The sequence below is a fragment of the Oryctolagus cuniculus genome, chromosome 3 (assembly GCF_964237555.1).
Source record: "Oryctolagus cuniculus chromosome 3, mOryCun1.1, whole genome shotgun sequence".
Classification (NCBI taxonomy): domain Eukaryota; kingdom Metazoa; phylum Chordata; class Mammalia; order Lagomorpha; family Leporidae; genus Oryctolagus; species Oryctolagus cuniculus.
The window spans coordinates 180544675-180560212 of NC_091434.1; the positions used below are offsets into that span (position 1 = coordinate 180544675).

The 15538-nt window shown below is 47.7% G+C and overlaps 1 protein-coding gene and 1 long non-coding RNA gene across 2 annotated transcripts; both read right to left on the reverse strand.

The window, feature by feature from the left end:
* Positions 1-931: 931 nt before the first annotated feature.
* Positions 932-5598, reverse strand: GSTK1 (glutathione S-transferase kappa 1). The gene is made up of 8 exons (XM_070071386.1): positions 5347-5598; positions 4892-4973; positions 4597-4725; positions 4218-4318; positions 4032-4067; positions 2376-2492; positions 1909-2002; positions 932-1232 (listed from the first exon to the last, which is right to left on the reverse strand). Exons 1-8 carry the CDS (start codon positions 5416-5418, stop codon positions 1183-1185), a joined length of 681 nt encoding a protein of 226 aa, XP_069927487.1. The 5' UTR covers positions 5419-5598; the 3' UTR covers positions 932-1182.
* Positions 5599-8020: 2422 nt separating this feature from the next.
* Positions 8021-8731, reverse strand: LOC138849120 (uncharacterized). The gene is made up of 2 exons (XR_011387537.1): positions 8564-8731; positions 8021-8275 (listed from the first exon to the last, which is right to left on the reverse strand). It is a non-coding gene; the product is annotated as an uncharacterized lncRNA (long non-coding RNA).
* Between the last annotated feature and the right edge of the window lie 6807 nt (positions 8732-15538).

Genomic DNA, 15538 nt, shown 5'->3' on the forward strand with positions numbered 1-15538 from the left:
GTTACACCAAAAGAAACTTCTCTTTATTTCCATGTTCCACAGACTTTTTGTACTACCTTCATACATGTCACAAAACTTTGAATAAAAGGAAGTTTTGGCAGGTAAAGATGATTCGACATCATGGAAGATGCTGAAATCATGGGAAAGGGGAGTGAAGATGAAGACAGGCAGTGGTGGGGGACTACGGGGAAAATGGGGCATGGAATGAGAAAGGCCAGGGGAAAGGAGCAAGGGTAAGAGGCCAGCCGCTCCTCAGCTTCACAGCAAACCAAGGCTCTGCACCTGCCTCCCAACAGGTGTCCAGGTGCGGTTCCAGTTTATGATCAAGGAGTATTCCCAGAGTCAAACAGTCCTGAAACTCTGGGCATTCTGATTACTGCACAGTGGACACAGACAGAGGCAGTGACTTTGGACAAAGAATTGAGGGAGAAGGAAGGCTAGAGATATGTGAAAGGAGAGGCAGGTTATACCAGGCCAGGGAGAGAAGCACTGGGCTTTTATTCCCAGGAGGTGAATTGTGGGCCGGGGGAGGAAACTCTGAAAGGGTAAGCGCTCCCCCAGGTCAAGGCATAGCCTTGCTCTAGTTCTGCTGGTCCGGTGGCTGGACCCGTGGTAAACATCTGAGCACACACCTGATCACACTGTGGTTCTGCTACCCCTCTCGCTGAACCTCCGGGTCCCTGCCCACCTCTATCCGAGAGACAATAAATGGCAACCTGTTCCATTACAAGTACACTGGACTTGGTCTCCTGTCCTTGAACAGAGACCAAGGGAGTTCACGGGTGAGAGAAAGGGCCGTGTTTCCTGCTCCCTCCCACAGGCTGTTCAAGACAGGCTGGGGTTGGGCTGTCTCTCAACCCTTCGAGTGGCCAGGACATCATGCAAGAGCAAGGACACTCCACCAACACGGAGGCACACACGGACTCGGTAATGGTTTTCCTAACAGCATAGGTTTATTCTGAGGAGAAGCAGAATCTGGGGCTCTCCAAAAGGCACTTGTGAGGCACAGAAGGCAGCCACAGGATGAACGGTAGACAACTTTGCCGGCATCCCCGGGGGTGGCGAGAAGACGGAAAGCCCACAGGGCCACAGGGGCTACCTCTACTAGACAGAGAAGCCACGGCGGAGGAGTGGTTCAGCCGAGGGCCTGTGCTTCTGAACCGTGAGCTTCCCTGAGCAGTCTCAAAGTCTGGCACTCAGGACTGGAGGTGCAGGGCCCATCCACTTCTCTCCTGGACAAAGAAATTCACAGACGATCACGCACTGTTCTTAGGTGAGCTGGGTTTTCTAGGAGAAGCCCTGTTTGGCATCAAGGAGCAGGAGGGCTCCTTTGTTTCACAGGGGCTTGAGGGCTATGGTTGGTGGCGAAGGCACTCCTCCCCATTCAGCTTTTATAAAAAATGGATCTATTATTCCATATATATTTTTTTCTCTCTCTGATTTTATTTATTTATTTGAAAGGCAGAGTTCTACAGAGAGAAAGAGAGAGAGAGAGAAACAGATCCTCCATCCATTGGTTCATTCCTCAAATGGCAACAAAGACCAGGGTTGGACCCAGCCAAAGCCAGGAGCCAGGAACTTCCTTTGGCTCTCCCACATAGGCGCAGGGCCCCAAGGACCTGAGCCATGCTCTGCTGCTGCCCAGGTGCATCAGCTGGAGTTGGATCAGAAGTGGAGCAGTTGGCACTTGAACTTGTGCCCATAAGGGATGCTGGCACTGCAGATGGTAGCTTAGCCCGCTGTACCACAGCACCAGAAACCCATTCAGCTTTGAGCAGCATGCCTGTACAAGACCATGTTGTTGGAATTGCAAGGACATTCTTTTTGCTCTGAACCTCTTCTGTTCACATGGTATAACAGGGGTGGGACTGGGATCACAGTTAGTTAGGTGTGGAACTTTTAACTTACCCAGCAGGTGCGCCAGTAACTCCATGCGGTCAGAGCCAAATAACATGTGGGTCTGGCCATCCACGTGAGCCACGGTGACAGGTAGCCCAAAGGCCTGCAGAAAGCAGTTACAGTGCAGGGAGGAAGACGATGGAGCAGGTGCTATAGGGTTGGGGCTGAAGCCTTCCAGACAAGTACTGTCTGGGCTCACAGAAGCAAAGCAGCCAGAGGTGACTGATACGAGGCTCCATGGCCTCAGGTGCAACTTCTGTGTCTAAGTCTCAGATGTGTTATGCTTCCCTCACCATCTATCCCTTTCCCTTCCTCCCCCTAGGCTCAGGCAGAAGAAGGGGGAAGAGGAGGGGCGTCCGGGAAGACACAGGGAGACGCAGGCTGGGAAGGGGCCTTTTGGACAGGAAAGTGGGACACAGCCAGAGAGTCTGTCTCTGTCTTCAGGGTGCGGGTTGGGAAGACACACAGCTGCTCACCCCGTATCTGCAGGCTGCCTCCGTGGTCTCCCTGAGCTGGTTCTTCACCTGCGGTGTGGCTGTCTTCTCTAGCAGTGCTCGGGCGTCCTCTGCAGACATACCAGCCCTCTCTGCAGCCTGAGCGCAGGTGGTGGGAAGACAGCCATGTCAGCGTTGTGGGGCCTGGGAGCTCTGGAGAAAACTCGGGGGTTTCCATCTCTGCACTAAAGTATTCTTGGCAATGCCCTCATCTGCCACAAGTGTGGATCTCTTCCTTTAGCCCAAACCTTCAAATGAGTGGATGCAGCAGAGGGTAGTCACTCACAGAAACTGAATGTGGGGGTCCTGGGGAACATAGCCTGACCGCTTCCTTTCACAAATGCCTACAGTGGGAGGGGACACGTTTCTTGTTCAGAGGTACAGAGCCTGTCTTTAGCAGAGCCAATGCTAGAAGCCAGGTCCCCAGAATTCAAGGCCAGGGCACTTGTGTTTCCTATTTTAGAATTCTGTAGTCTCTCATGCTGTCTGAACCAAGGGTTGGGCTCTCATCCCAGGAACTATCCTGGGACCTCACAAGGATCCACAAGGCTGCAGCCACTGCCTGGCTTCCAGGGAATGACCAGGCTTCATTAGGGCTTGTTGCTACTTGGGGCTCAATGGTTCTCATGAGAACCTTCTTGGGCAATTTTGAAAATTCCGCCATGCATTCTTTTCTAGAATGTTTGCATCAGACTTTATGAGGGGGTGAGGCTAACACACAGCCTCTGCAACCTGACATCCTAGACCCGGAAGGGGATGCATGCAGCCATGCAGTCCATGCCAGTGAGGCGCTGCCACTGACCTGGCTAAAAGAGGATCGTGTCCCAGACCAAGCATTCAACAATGGATATGAGATTGGTCAGGGACACAAAAATAAGGCCAGAATGAAAGGATGTGCAGAATGGAGAACTATACCTTCAAAGAATGAAAAGTGGCAAGGCAAATTATTATTATGTTAAAGCAGATTAAAATTTACATATATAGTTTGCAGGAAAATGACACTGGAAGATGTATTAGCCAGTTTTTGTACATGTAACTTTCGTGTGATCTGTCATTTTATATATTGAAATTGAATGTGCTCCACTGTTTTTTTTTTTTTTTTATAAACTGGAGGAAGAATATTGTAATGCATTGCCTGACTTAATCCCGAAGAAAAATTCCGTTTTTATGCTTCTGTCTTTGGCTGACGGACAGGTCAGTGTTCAGAGCTCATTCCAAGTGTTCTCACTCAGCTCCTGCATTGTTCTTACATGGTCAGTTGTCTGTTTTGGTTTTAGCCTATTTTTAGTCTCCTGCTTTCTTTTTGCCTGTGTTAGTGATGTTTTTGTTGGAGGGCTTGGACACTCGTGAATCCATCTCTTCCCATCTGGGGCTTCTGTAATCGTCTCTCCCACTGACTTCTTGTATGAAATACATGCGACTCACATATTCCCCCTTTTCTACCTCCCTTTCCAACCAGGAACTAGTCTTGAGAATTCTCTTCGTTCCAAATTTTCAGTAATATCTAAATTAAACAGAGATACGCTTTCTTCCCAAACCACTGTGACCTCTGCCATGACACATTAAATATATTTGAGACTTTGCTTTCCCCCAAGCAACTCTGTATAGCAGCAGTGGGGGTATGGACAAGACACTCACAGCCAGGATGCTCTGGGGCTCCGTGATGTCTTCATCCTGGGGAGGAGAGAAGGCTCAGCAGGAAAGGGGTGGGAGCAGAGGCTGAGAACAGGGGAGGGCAGGGCATGATTTTCAGAAATGGGCTGGCGAGGGTCAGGGATTACCCAGTCTCCCTCACCCCGGTGGATCCCAGAGCCCGGCCCTCACCCGTGACCAGACGCGCATCCACAGCTCTCTGGACACCTTCTCCAGCAACTCTGGGCGTTGCATGCTCAAGGCAGTGAGGAATCGCATGGCAGACACACTTCCTATGTGCAGAGACACCCGGAGGAGGAATGCTGATGGAGGAATACCTCCCTTGCCCTCAGGACTCCCGGGCTCAGCTGCCATGGCCTCTCACCCAGGCTTATCAGGATTGCTTTGTCCTGCTGTGTCCCTACAACCTGTATCTCACCCAGCTGGGATCCTGAGCGGTCCCGACCATGCTCCATCTAACGCAGGCTCCCAGGCCCCCACTTCCTCCCTTCAGTCTCCATCGGAGTGCTCTGCCTTCGACTGGATTCCCGCGTGCTTCCCCCCTCTTCACCTTTTTCAAGAATCACAGAGAAGAAATCCTTTGGGAATCGGATGGGGACCTGGAAATGCTCTCCCTGGAGCCTCAGGTCACTTCTCAAGTATTTTCCTTTTCGAGGCAGCATCGCTGGAGGCTTGTTTCCTGCCATTGCAGTAAGACAGCTTGGTGAGAAGACCTGAGCGTCCCGGGCGCAGAGGAACCCTCCCTGGGTCTCAGGCAGGGGACACCCAACTAGCCGCAGGCCAGCCGAGGACGGCTCCCCTGGGCCACTGGGATCACTGGGATCACTCTCCCAAGCCGTTCCTACCGCTGTCTTTCATGATCCCTGCAATGAGGGCGGGCCGCAGCCGCAGCTGCACATTCCAGAGCTTCTGATACCGGCACAGCACCTGTGGCGCGAGGAGGGCCAGCGGGTCAGGCCAAGACTGGAGGGCCGGCGATGGCAGCCGATCCGCTGAGGCCCCACGCGCGGGGCCCGGTCCCCGGGGCGCCCTGCAACCCTCCACGCACTCCTGGAAACGCACTCCAGGACCCAGGCGCCGGCGGGCGCTTCCCATGCTCCTGACCCCAATGCTGCCAGCGGGGACAGGGGTGGCTGGACCCCTCCATCCGCTGGAGCTGCACCGTGGGGAACTATATCCTCTCAGGAAGCAAAGGCTCATCTTGGGACCGGGCTCTACCCTGCACAACAGCGCACTGCGGCCGGGACCCCTCCCTGTGCCCTCGCCCCCCAGGCCTTGCCGAGGGGCTTCCGCGGGTCACCTCGAAGCCCAGCCAGGAGTAGGGGGACAGCACATCGTAGAAGAGCTCCAGGGTGCGCGGCAGGGGCCCCATGCTACAGCTGCAGGCCGGTCAAGGCCAGAGCCAAGATCACGGTGACGAGATTACGGGTCGGAAAGATGGACCGGGAGCCCAGTATATGGAGCCAGGCGGGCTCCTCCCCGCTGCCCGGCCTGCCCGGGTGCACCGCCCACTGCGCTGGCGGCGCAGCCGCAGTCGCGAGAACCTGCCCAGGGCCCAGCCTGGCGGCGGGGCGGGGGCCGAGGGTGGGCGGGGCTTGAGATACGCCCAAGGGGCGGGGCTGGGGGCGGGGCGGGGCGTGAGGTGGAGCCGGAGGTTGGGCCAAGGTTGGCGGGGCCGGGGGCGGGGCGTGAGGTGGATCCGAGGGGCGGTCCCGAAGGTGGGCGGTGTCGAGGGCGGGGCCGAGGGTGGGCGGGGAGTGAGATGGGACCAAGGGGCGGTGCCGGGGGCGGGGCGAGCCGCGGGTGCCCCGCGGGCCTCGGAAGGAGCTCCCGGGGCCCTGCAGCAGGTGTGGTGAGCAGGCCGCAGGGCACCTGGCTCGCCGCCCTGTTCTGGGGTGGATTCAGGGTCGCAGACGGGGTCTGAGCGTCCTGCAGCGCAGCTCAGGTCGCTGTGCCCTTTGGGCAGGTCCCTGGCCCCCTGTGCACCTCATATCGTCCATCTGTCCTGCAAATGGGGCTGCACACCACCCAGGTCGGGTGGAGTTCTGATGATCAGAGGGGCTGCAGTAACTGTCACCTACTAGGACTGCGCCTTGGTAGCTGCGTGAACTGCTTGGGAGGGCCAGAGTAAGAAGTTCTCCAGTTACAGATTTCTTGGGGTCCCTTTCTCAGAGTTTGGCGCAGTGCCAGTGACGATACAGTTGTCCCCATTTATCCCGAGGCCACAGGGCAGACCTGAAATCCCAGAGTCCTTAACCGTGTATGAGTACATAATATCTTTTCTCCAAAGGTCCGTACCTATGACGCAGTTTAATTTGTAAATTAGGCATATTAAGAGATCACCAACAATAACTGATAATAGAGTAGTTACAATAGCATACCAGGGGCCGGGGCTGTGGTGTAGCAGGTTAAGCACCGCCTGCAGTGCCAGCATCCCATAGGGGCACTGGTTCAAGACCCAGCTGCTTCACTTCTGATCCAGCTCTCTGCTATGGCCTGTGAAAGCAGTGGTGGATGGCCCAAGTGCTTGGGCCCCTGCACCCATGTGGGAGACCTGGAAGAAGCTCCTGGCTCCTGGCTTAGGATCAGCCCAGCTCTGGTCATCACGGGAGTGAACTAGAGGATGGAAGACCTCTCTCTCTCTCTCTCTCTCTTTCTGTAACTCTGCCTTTCAGAGTTATTTATTATTTATGAATAAATACATATTTTTTAAAGTACACGAAAAGGTTGAGTTTTGAAGCCAGTAAGATGGGAGTTACTTGAACTCAAGGTCTTCCGCGGTTCTGGTAATTGCGACAGATTGTGAGTGACTAGTGGTGTCCAGGGTATCGAGTTTGGATATCTGGACAATGCTCTTCTCCCAGCATCACGTCGAGGGGTCATGGTATCAAACTGGCTCCTCACTGGAACTGTTAACCGTGATCCCTTGGTTCAGCTGGAGGAGCAACTGCCGAGTCACCACTGGCCCTTTTCCATGCTCCATTCTTTGGAGGGGAATCACCCAGTACAGTCTACACTGGGTGAGGATGGGAGTTGCAGAGATGAAATCCACCTTCTGGGGAGGAGCATACGAAATAATTTACAGATGTGTAAAACCACCAAGTAATGAAGAAATACCTGGGGAGGCGGGACTTTGAGGTTTGCGAGTATTCCACGCTCCTTCGATTTTCATTGCCAGTGTCAGCATGCCTCAGTGGATCCTGCCTGGTTCAAACGGTGATTTTCCATTTCCTTTGTTTCTTCTAATTTTTTTTTTGACAGGCAGAGTGGACAGTGAGAGAGAGAGACAGAGAGAAAGGTCTTCCTTCTGTTGGTTCACTCCCTAAATGGCCGCTGTGGCCGGCGCACTGCTGATCCAGAGCCAGGAGCCAGGTGCTTCCTCCTGGTCTCCCATGCGGGTGCAGGGCCCAAGCACCTGGGCCATCCTCCACTGCACTCCCGGGCCACAGCAGAGAGCTGGACTGGAAGAGGGGCAACCAGGACAGAACCGGGTGCCCCAACCGGGACTAGAACCTGGGGTGCCGGCTCCACAGGTGGAGGATTAGCCTATTGAGCCACGGCACCAGCCCTGTTTCTTCTAATTTAATAAATCAAACTCTTCTGAAAGGAGAATTGTTCTTTCTCCTTATTTACTTATTTAATTTTAAAAAATATTTATTTATTTATTTATTTATTTATTTATTTAGAGAGAGAGAGAGAGAGAAATCTTCCACCCTCTGGTTCACTCTCCAAACGGCCACAGTACCCAGAGCTGGGCCAATCCAAAGCCAGGAGCCAGGAGCTTCTTCCAGGTCTCCCACATGGGTGCAGGGGCCCAAGCACTTGGGCCATCCACCACTGCTTTCACAGTTTCATTAGTAGGGAGTTGGATTGGAAGTGAAGCAGTTGGGACACGAGCTAGCGTCCATATGGGATGCTGGCAATTCAGGCGGTGGCTTTACCCACTGCACCACAGCGCCAGCCCCTTTATTTACTTTTTTTAAATATGTATTTATTTATTTGAAAGAGTTACACAGAGAGGAGAGGCAGGGGGGGGAGAGAGAGAGAGAGAGAGAGAGAGAAGAGAGAGAGGTCTTCCATCCGATGGTTCACTCCCCAATCGGCCGCAATGGCCGGAGCTGCTCCGATCTGAAACCAGGAGCCAGGAGCTTCCTCCAGTTCTCCCATGCGGGTGCAGGGGCCCAAGGACTTGGGCCATCCTCTACTCTTTCCTAGGCCATAGCAGAAAGCTGGATGGGAAGAGAAGCAGCCGGTCTCGAACTGGCGCCCACATGGGATGCTGGCGCTTCAGGCCAGGGCGTTAACCCGCTGCGCCACAGTGCCGGCCCCTAATTTTTAATCAATTTTTATATTAGTATGAAATCGTATTTAAGTATCCTGGAATTGTAGAGCACTGATCTGAGTCTATATATGCTGGCTTCGTATTTTAATATTGCTCTCATTAATTATCATTATTATTTGGGCACTATTGTGCGTAATATGGAGTAGGAAGAACAGCAGCATTAAAATATACACACCTTTATGTGGTATTGTCATTGTGTTGCTGCGGGCATAGCCAGTGTTTAAAGATATGCTGTAGCAAAATTAAGTTAAGCAGAATTTAGTGGACTGAAGAATGGTTCATTAATCAGGCAGGACTTAGACTAGAAAAGAGTTGAAGAATTCCCTTCTGAAACATGGGCAGTGAGTATTTATAGACTGAACAGGGGAGTTAAGCATAGAGAGAGCTTGATAGGCTAGAGCCAGGTGTGTGCCCTTATGTGGACATGATCTCATCAGTTAACTGCCTCCGATTGGCTGAAGCTTGGCTGCTTGTGATTGACTGAGACCCAACACTCTGTTAGGAAAGTGAGACTCCTAAATAAAGTTTCAGGTTGTTTATGTACTAGGTTAGACTGCCATCCTTTTCATAGGAACTCAAAATACAGAGACAGCTTTAGGCCAATGGTCATTTAACTTAATCCTAGATACTCCCTAGAGCTGTTGAGGTAAGAAATAGTGTCGTAAACAAGTTATTTAAAGTAACAACAGAACCCAATAGGGGAGCTAAACATGACAAAATTATCACACATTGGAGGAGGGGCAAAGAGGTGGTGAATGCAAACCAAATCCTCACCTTCAAGATGAGCCAGCGATGGCGATATCATCTGCACGTGACACTGAAGTGACACCTTGACAGTAAGGACTCCATTTTGGAGAACCTGAGACTCCATTCTGGGAAGGTGCCCCCCCCTCCCGTGAGACTCTGGTCTGAAACTATGATCTAAAACAATTGAACAATAGCAGTCCATACACACTTGGCAGAGCATAGAAACCCCCTAGCACGATCGCTCAAGCTTGCAAATGGATAGGCTGCACCTGGGTTAATGATAAAAATGTAATTTGTCTATGTCCTACATATGATTAAAACCAATGCCTGTATTAATGTCAAGATTATAATTGGAATTGCTAAGATTGTAACTGGTGTTGTCAAGATTATAATTGATACTAGTTTCGCATAGGTTTTAGGTCAGCTTGACCCCAGTAACCATGTATTCCCCCCTGTTCCTAGCAACCATGTATTCCCCTACCGATTTTGTGGTTTTTGCCTTTATACACCCTGTTGCTTTGGGCTTCAGGGTCGAGAGTTCTTTAGGGCATGAACCCACTCTCCACCGCAGGCAATAAAGGGCCATCAAATTTTATCAATGTGTGGTGCCCCTTTGTTTACACTCGCTCAGGTATAACAAAACCTCAATAAGCAGAGCTTTAACCATGTAATTTGAAATTAAATAATCGATTCCAGAAATGCTTTAAGTAAGTTTACTTTTTAAATGAGCATAAGGTGGTTTATTCAGGGGCTGGCACTATGGCATAGTAGGCTAAGCCTCCACCTGTGGCGCCAGCATCCCATATGGGTGCCTGTTCATGTCCCGGCTGCTCCTCTTATGACCCAGCTCTCTGCTGTGGCCTGGGAAAACAGTAGAAGATGGCCCAAGTGGTTGGGCCCCTGAACCCATGTGGGAGACCCGGAAGAAACTTCTGGCTCCTGGCTTTGGATTGGCCCAGCTCCGGCCATTGTGGCCATCTGGGGAGTGAACCAGAGGATGGAAGACCTTTTTCTCTGTCTCTCCCTCTCTCTGTCTGAAACTCTGACTCTCAAATAAATAAAATAGAATAAAATAAAATAAGGTGGTTTATTCAATAAATGGTATTGGAACAACTGGGAAGTTTTAACAAAATGTAGTTCTTATATATCTCAGACTTCACATGTATGGGATTTCTTCTTTTTGTAAAAGAAGATTAATTTTATTTATGTGAAAGGCAGAGAGAAAGAGAGATCTTCCATCCACTTGTTCGCTTCACAAATGGCCACAAAAGTCAGGGTTGGGCCAGGCTGAAACCAGGAACAAGAAGGAGCTTCTTCTAGGTCTCCCATGCGCCCTGCGAAGGTCCAAGCACTGGGGCCATCTTCCACTGCTTTCCCAGGTGTAAGCAGGGAGCTGGATCAGAAGTGGAGCAGCCGGGACTCGAACTGGTGCCATATGGGGTGGCTGAGCTGCAAGCAGCAGCTTAACCCACTATGCTATAGCGCTGGCCCCCACATGAGGGATTTCTAAGTGGATCAAATATTTAATTGATAAACTAAGAAAAACCAATAAATTACCCAATGGACTTACAGCAAAAATTTTTAATAGTAATTCTAAACACAAAAGTCTTAAAAAGATTGATGCATTGAATAATGTAAAATATAATCTGCTTGTTGAAAAAAACTGGGAAAAATATTTGCATTCATTTCACAATGAAAAAACACTACTAAGTATTCTAATGTGAAAATGGCAAAGAAAACACATCAGTGTATTAAAGAAACAGATGCCCAATGGAAAAATGGGCAACAAAATGAACAGAATATTCACAGAAATAAGCAATTAGATGACTCAAATATTTAAAACTGTTTTTATGTACTTGTGGAATTTGCCAGTTAAGACTACACTGTGATATGTTTTTGTCTATCATGTTGACAAAAATTAAAAAGTTTGATGATTCAGTGTTGGCCAAGATTCAGAGTTGTCCTCTTATGTAACTAGTGGGAATATAAATTTGCATAAATTCTACAAAGGTGGTTTAGTAATATCTTTCTGTTTTATAAATGCACAAACCATTTGACCCAGCATTTTAAAAACATCATACTATAAATATGGTTGGATGCATGCATGTGATATCTTATGAGGTTTTTTATTTTTGACAAGTAGTTATATATATATTCATGGGATACAATGTGATGTTTAAAATATGCATTCATCATGGAGTGATTAAATCAAACTAGTTAACATATCCATTATGTCACTTATTTTCTGTGGTGAGACATTTGAAATGTACTCTCTTAGTTGTATTGAAATATGTGATACTCGGCCGGCGCCGCGGCTCACTAGGCTAATCCTCTGCCTTGCGGCGCCAGCACACCGGGTTCTAGTCCCAGTCGGGGCGCCGGATTGTGTCCCGGTTGCCCCTCTTCCAGGCCAGCTCTCTGCTGTGGCCAGGGAGTGCAGTGGAGGATGGCCCAAGTGCTTGGGCCCTGCACCCCATGAGAGACCAGGAGAAGCACCTGGCTCCTGGCTTTGGATCAGCGCGGTGCGCTGGCCCCGGCAGCCATTGGAGGGTGAACCAACAGCAAAAGGAAAACCTTTCTCTCTGTCTCTCTCTCACTGTCCACTCTGCCTGTCAAAAAAAAAAAAAAAAAAAAAAAAAAAAAAAAAAAAAAAAAAAGAAATATGTGATACTCTATTTTATCTTCAGTTACCATGCTAGGTAGTCAATGTCAAAAATTTATTTATCCTATGTTCTTACCTTAAAAAAAAAAACCCTTTATTTTCATTTTATTTGAAAATGAGAGAGAGAGATCATTCTTCCATCTCATCTTCTATCTGGTGATTCACTCCCCAAATGTCTGCAACATCCAGGTCTGGACTAGGCTGAAGCCAGGAGCTGGAATTCAATCCAGTTCTCCCACATGGTGGAAGGCACCCACAAACTTGAGCCATCACCTGCTTCTCAAGGAGTGTATTAGCAGGAAACGGGGTTGGAAGCAGAGCCAGGACGCGAGTCCAGGTCCTCTGATATAGGATGTGGGTATCGAAGGGGCTCTTAACCACTGACCCAAATGCTCACCCATGTAGCTCTGTTCTCCACTAGCATCTACTCATTGCTGCCCCTCCCTGCCTCGCCCCAGCCTCTGGTTAGCAACGTTACTCTCTTTACTGCTGTGAGTTTGACTTTTTTAGATTTCACTTGTACATGAGATCATGTGATATTTGTCTTTCTGTGCCTTGCTTATGTCACTTAGCATAATGTCCTCCAGGTTTATCCATGTTATAGGAAATGAAAGAATTTCTGCTTTGTGGCTGAGTTCTAGTCCATTGGATATATTACTTCGATTCCTTTATCCATTTTTCCTTTGCTGGACACCTAGGCTGATTCCAATACTGGCTATTGTGAATCATGCTGTAACGAACATGAGAGTGAACATATTGATTTGTGTCCTTAGATTTTTACCCAGAAATGGCATTGCTGGATCACATATTAGTTCTATTTTTGTTTTTTTGAGGAACATCCATGATGGTTGTACTAGTCACAGCCCCACCTACAATATACAAGGGTTCTGTTTTTTTATATCCTTATCAACATTTAGCTTTCATGTTTTTCACAGTAGACATTGTAACAGGTGGGAGATGATATCTGATTTTGTTTTTAAATTGCATTTTCCTAATGATTAATGATGCCGAGTATTTTTTCACACATCTGTTGATTATTTGTATGTCTTTCTTTGAGAAATATTCATTCTTTTGCCCATTTTTGAATTGTTTGTGTTATTGCTGTTAAGTTGCTTGATTTCATTTTCCTATTTTAAATATTAAGCTTTATTAGATGTGTGGCTTGCAAGCATTTTTCTCCCACTCTGTGTGCTGTTTGGTCATTCAGTTTATCGTTTCCTTTGGTGTGTAGAAGCTTTCTGGTTTGATCAAATCGCATCTTTTTCTGATGATCCTGTGCGTATCAATGCCACAGAGATTTCCCTCTTATTTTCTTACTGTAGTTTTACAACTATAGGTCTTATATATAGATCTTTAATCTCTTTCTAGTTGCTTTGTGTATGTAATGTGAGATATGAATCTAATTTCTTTCTTCTGTATGTGGATATCTAATTTCCTAACACAAATTTTGACAAAACTGTCCTTTCTCCATTGTGTGTTCTTGATGTATTTGTTAAAAATTAAATTGTCCATAAACACACAGTTTTGTTTCTGGGCTCTCTGTCTTACTGCATTGACTGATGTGTTTGCTTTTATGCAAATACCATACTGTTTTGCTGGTAGAATTTTCTTGTGTATTTTGATGTCATGTACTGTGAGGCTTTCAGCTTTTTTTTCTTTTTTGCCCAATTCTTTGGTTTATTTTGGATCTATTATGGTTCTATAAGAAGTTAAATTTTTTTCCAATTTCTGTGAAAAATAATATTGGAATTGTGATAGACATTGCATTGAATTTATAAATTATTTTGGGAAGTATGGACATTTTAATATCAGTTTTTCCAATCTTTGAATGTGGGATAACATTTCATTTATTTGTGTCTTCTTCAATAATAAAACACCACTTGTATTATGCAAACCTTAATTGCCTTGACAGTATCCTGTCATTCTCATACGCTTTCTTCATTCATTTTTTTCTTTTTGCTCTTCTGACTGAATAATTTTTTAAAAAAGATTTATTTTATTTATTTGAAAGATAAAGTTAGAGAGAGAGAGAGAGAGAGAGAGAGAGGTCTTCCATCCCCTGTTTCACTCCCCAAATGTCTACAACAGCCTGAGCTGAGCCCGTCCATAGCCGGGAGCCAGGAGCTTCCTCTGAGTCTCCCACATGGGTGCAGGGGCCCAAGGACCTGGGCCATCTTCTGCTGCTTTCCCAGGTGCTTTAGTAGGGAGTTGGTTGGAAGTGGATCAGCCGGGAGTTGAACCAACGCCCATATGGGATGCCAGCGCTGCAGGCCAGGGCTTTAACCCTCTGTGCCAAGCACCAGCCCCTGACTGGACAATTTGAAGTATCTTGTCCTGATGTTTTCCGTTTGATTGAGTCAGCTATTAAAGTATTCTACTGACTTTTTCACTTCAGTTAGTATATTCTTTATGTCCAGGGTTTTTAACTTTTTAAAATGTGTCATTTTGATTTGTTTGTGTACTGTTTTCCAAATTTTATTTTCTATTTATATTTTCTTGTAATTTCTTGAAAATTTTTTAAAGATTTATTTATTTGAAAATCTGAGTTACACAGAGAGAAGGAGAGGCAGAGAGAGAGAGAGAGAGGGAGAGAGAGAGAGAGTCTTCCATCCGCTGCTTCACTCACCAATTGGCCACAACAGCCGGAGCTGCGCTGATCCGAAGCCAGGAGCCAGGAGCTTCTTCTGGGTCTCCCACATGGGTACAGGGGCCCAAGGACTTGGGCCATCTTCTGCTTTCCCAGGCCACAGCAGAGAGCTGGATCAGAAGCAGAGCAGCCGGGACTCGAACCAGCGCCCTTATGGGATGCACTGCTGGCAGTGGCTTTACCCGCTAAGCCACAGCGCTGGCCCCAGTTTTTTGAATTTTTTTAAGAAGACTATTTTGAATTCCTTGTCAGCAATTTTTCAGTAATCTCCATTTTTTTTTAAAACGGTCTATTATTGGAGCTTTTTAAGTTTCTTTTGGGGGTGTCATATTTCAGTGACCTGTTGTAATCCTATGACCTTACATTGCTGTCTGCACATTTTGCAGCTTTTCTGGCCTTTAAAGATCTTCTTGGTTGGGGATAGGCCTTCATTACATAGTATCAGGTAGGATTACAGATGGGTCAGCTGGTGGTGACCATGGTGTTGATTTCTCTAGCTGGACACAGCTTCCTGTGCTCTGAGGTTAGGTGGGGCTTCTCTGCTTCCTGGTCTGCTGAGACCACGGCTGAATTCTGTAGTCAAGAGGAGCTGTGGCTTGGCTCTACAATCTCCTCTGATTGAGTGGGCTGAAGCTGTGTTCTCCAGATGGTTAATATTGCTGTATTGAATCTGTAGTGAACAGGGCTACAGGCTGGACTCTGAGGTTGGGTGAGAACTCTGGGGTTGCAGTTTGATGGAGCAGGGTTGACAATACCAGAGGCTACGCTCTGCACAGATGTGGGCTTGTTTCCCTGCCCAGGCACAGGGTGGAAATTCACGCTGCAGCAGGATCACCTCGTGACCACCAGGGTCATGTGGGGTCAGATTCTTTACCCTGTAGATATGTGGGGACACAGGCTTGCCTCTAATAAGATAACTTAATACAGTATCTGTAATAGATTGGAAACTGCCTAAATGTTCCTCTCTTTGGGACAAATTAAATGTACCAACATTTAAAGTATTTAACAACTTTGAAAATAATTTAAAATCTCATTTTATATTAATATTAGATGATATTGTATATATTCATTATATTAATTATACATTATATACA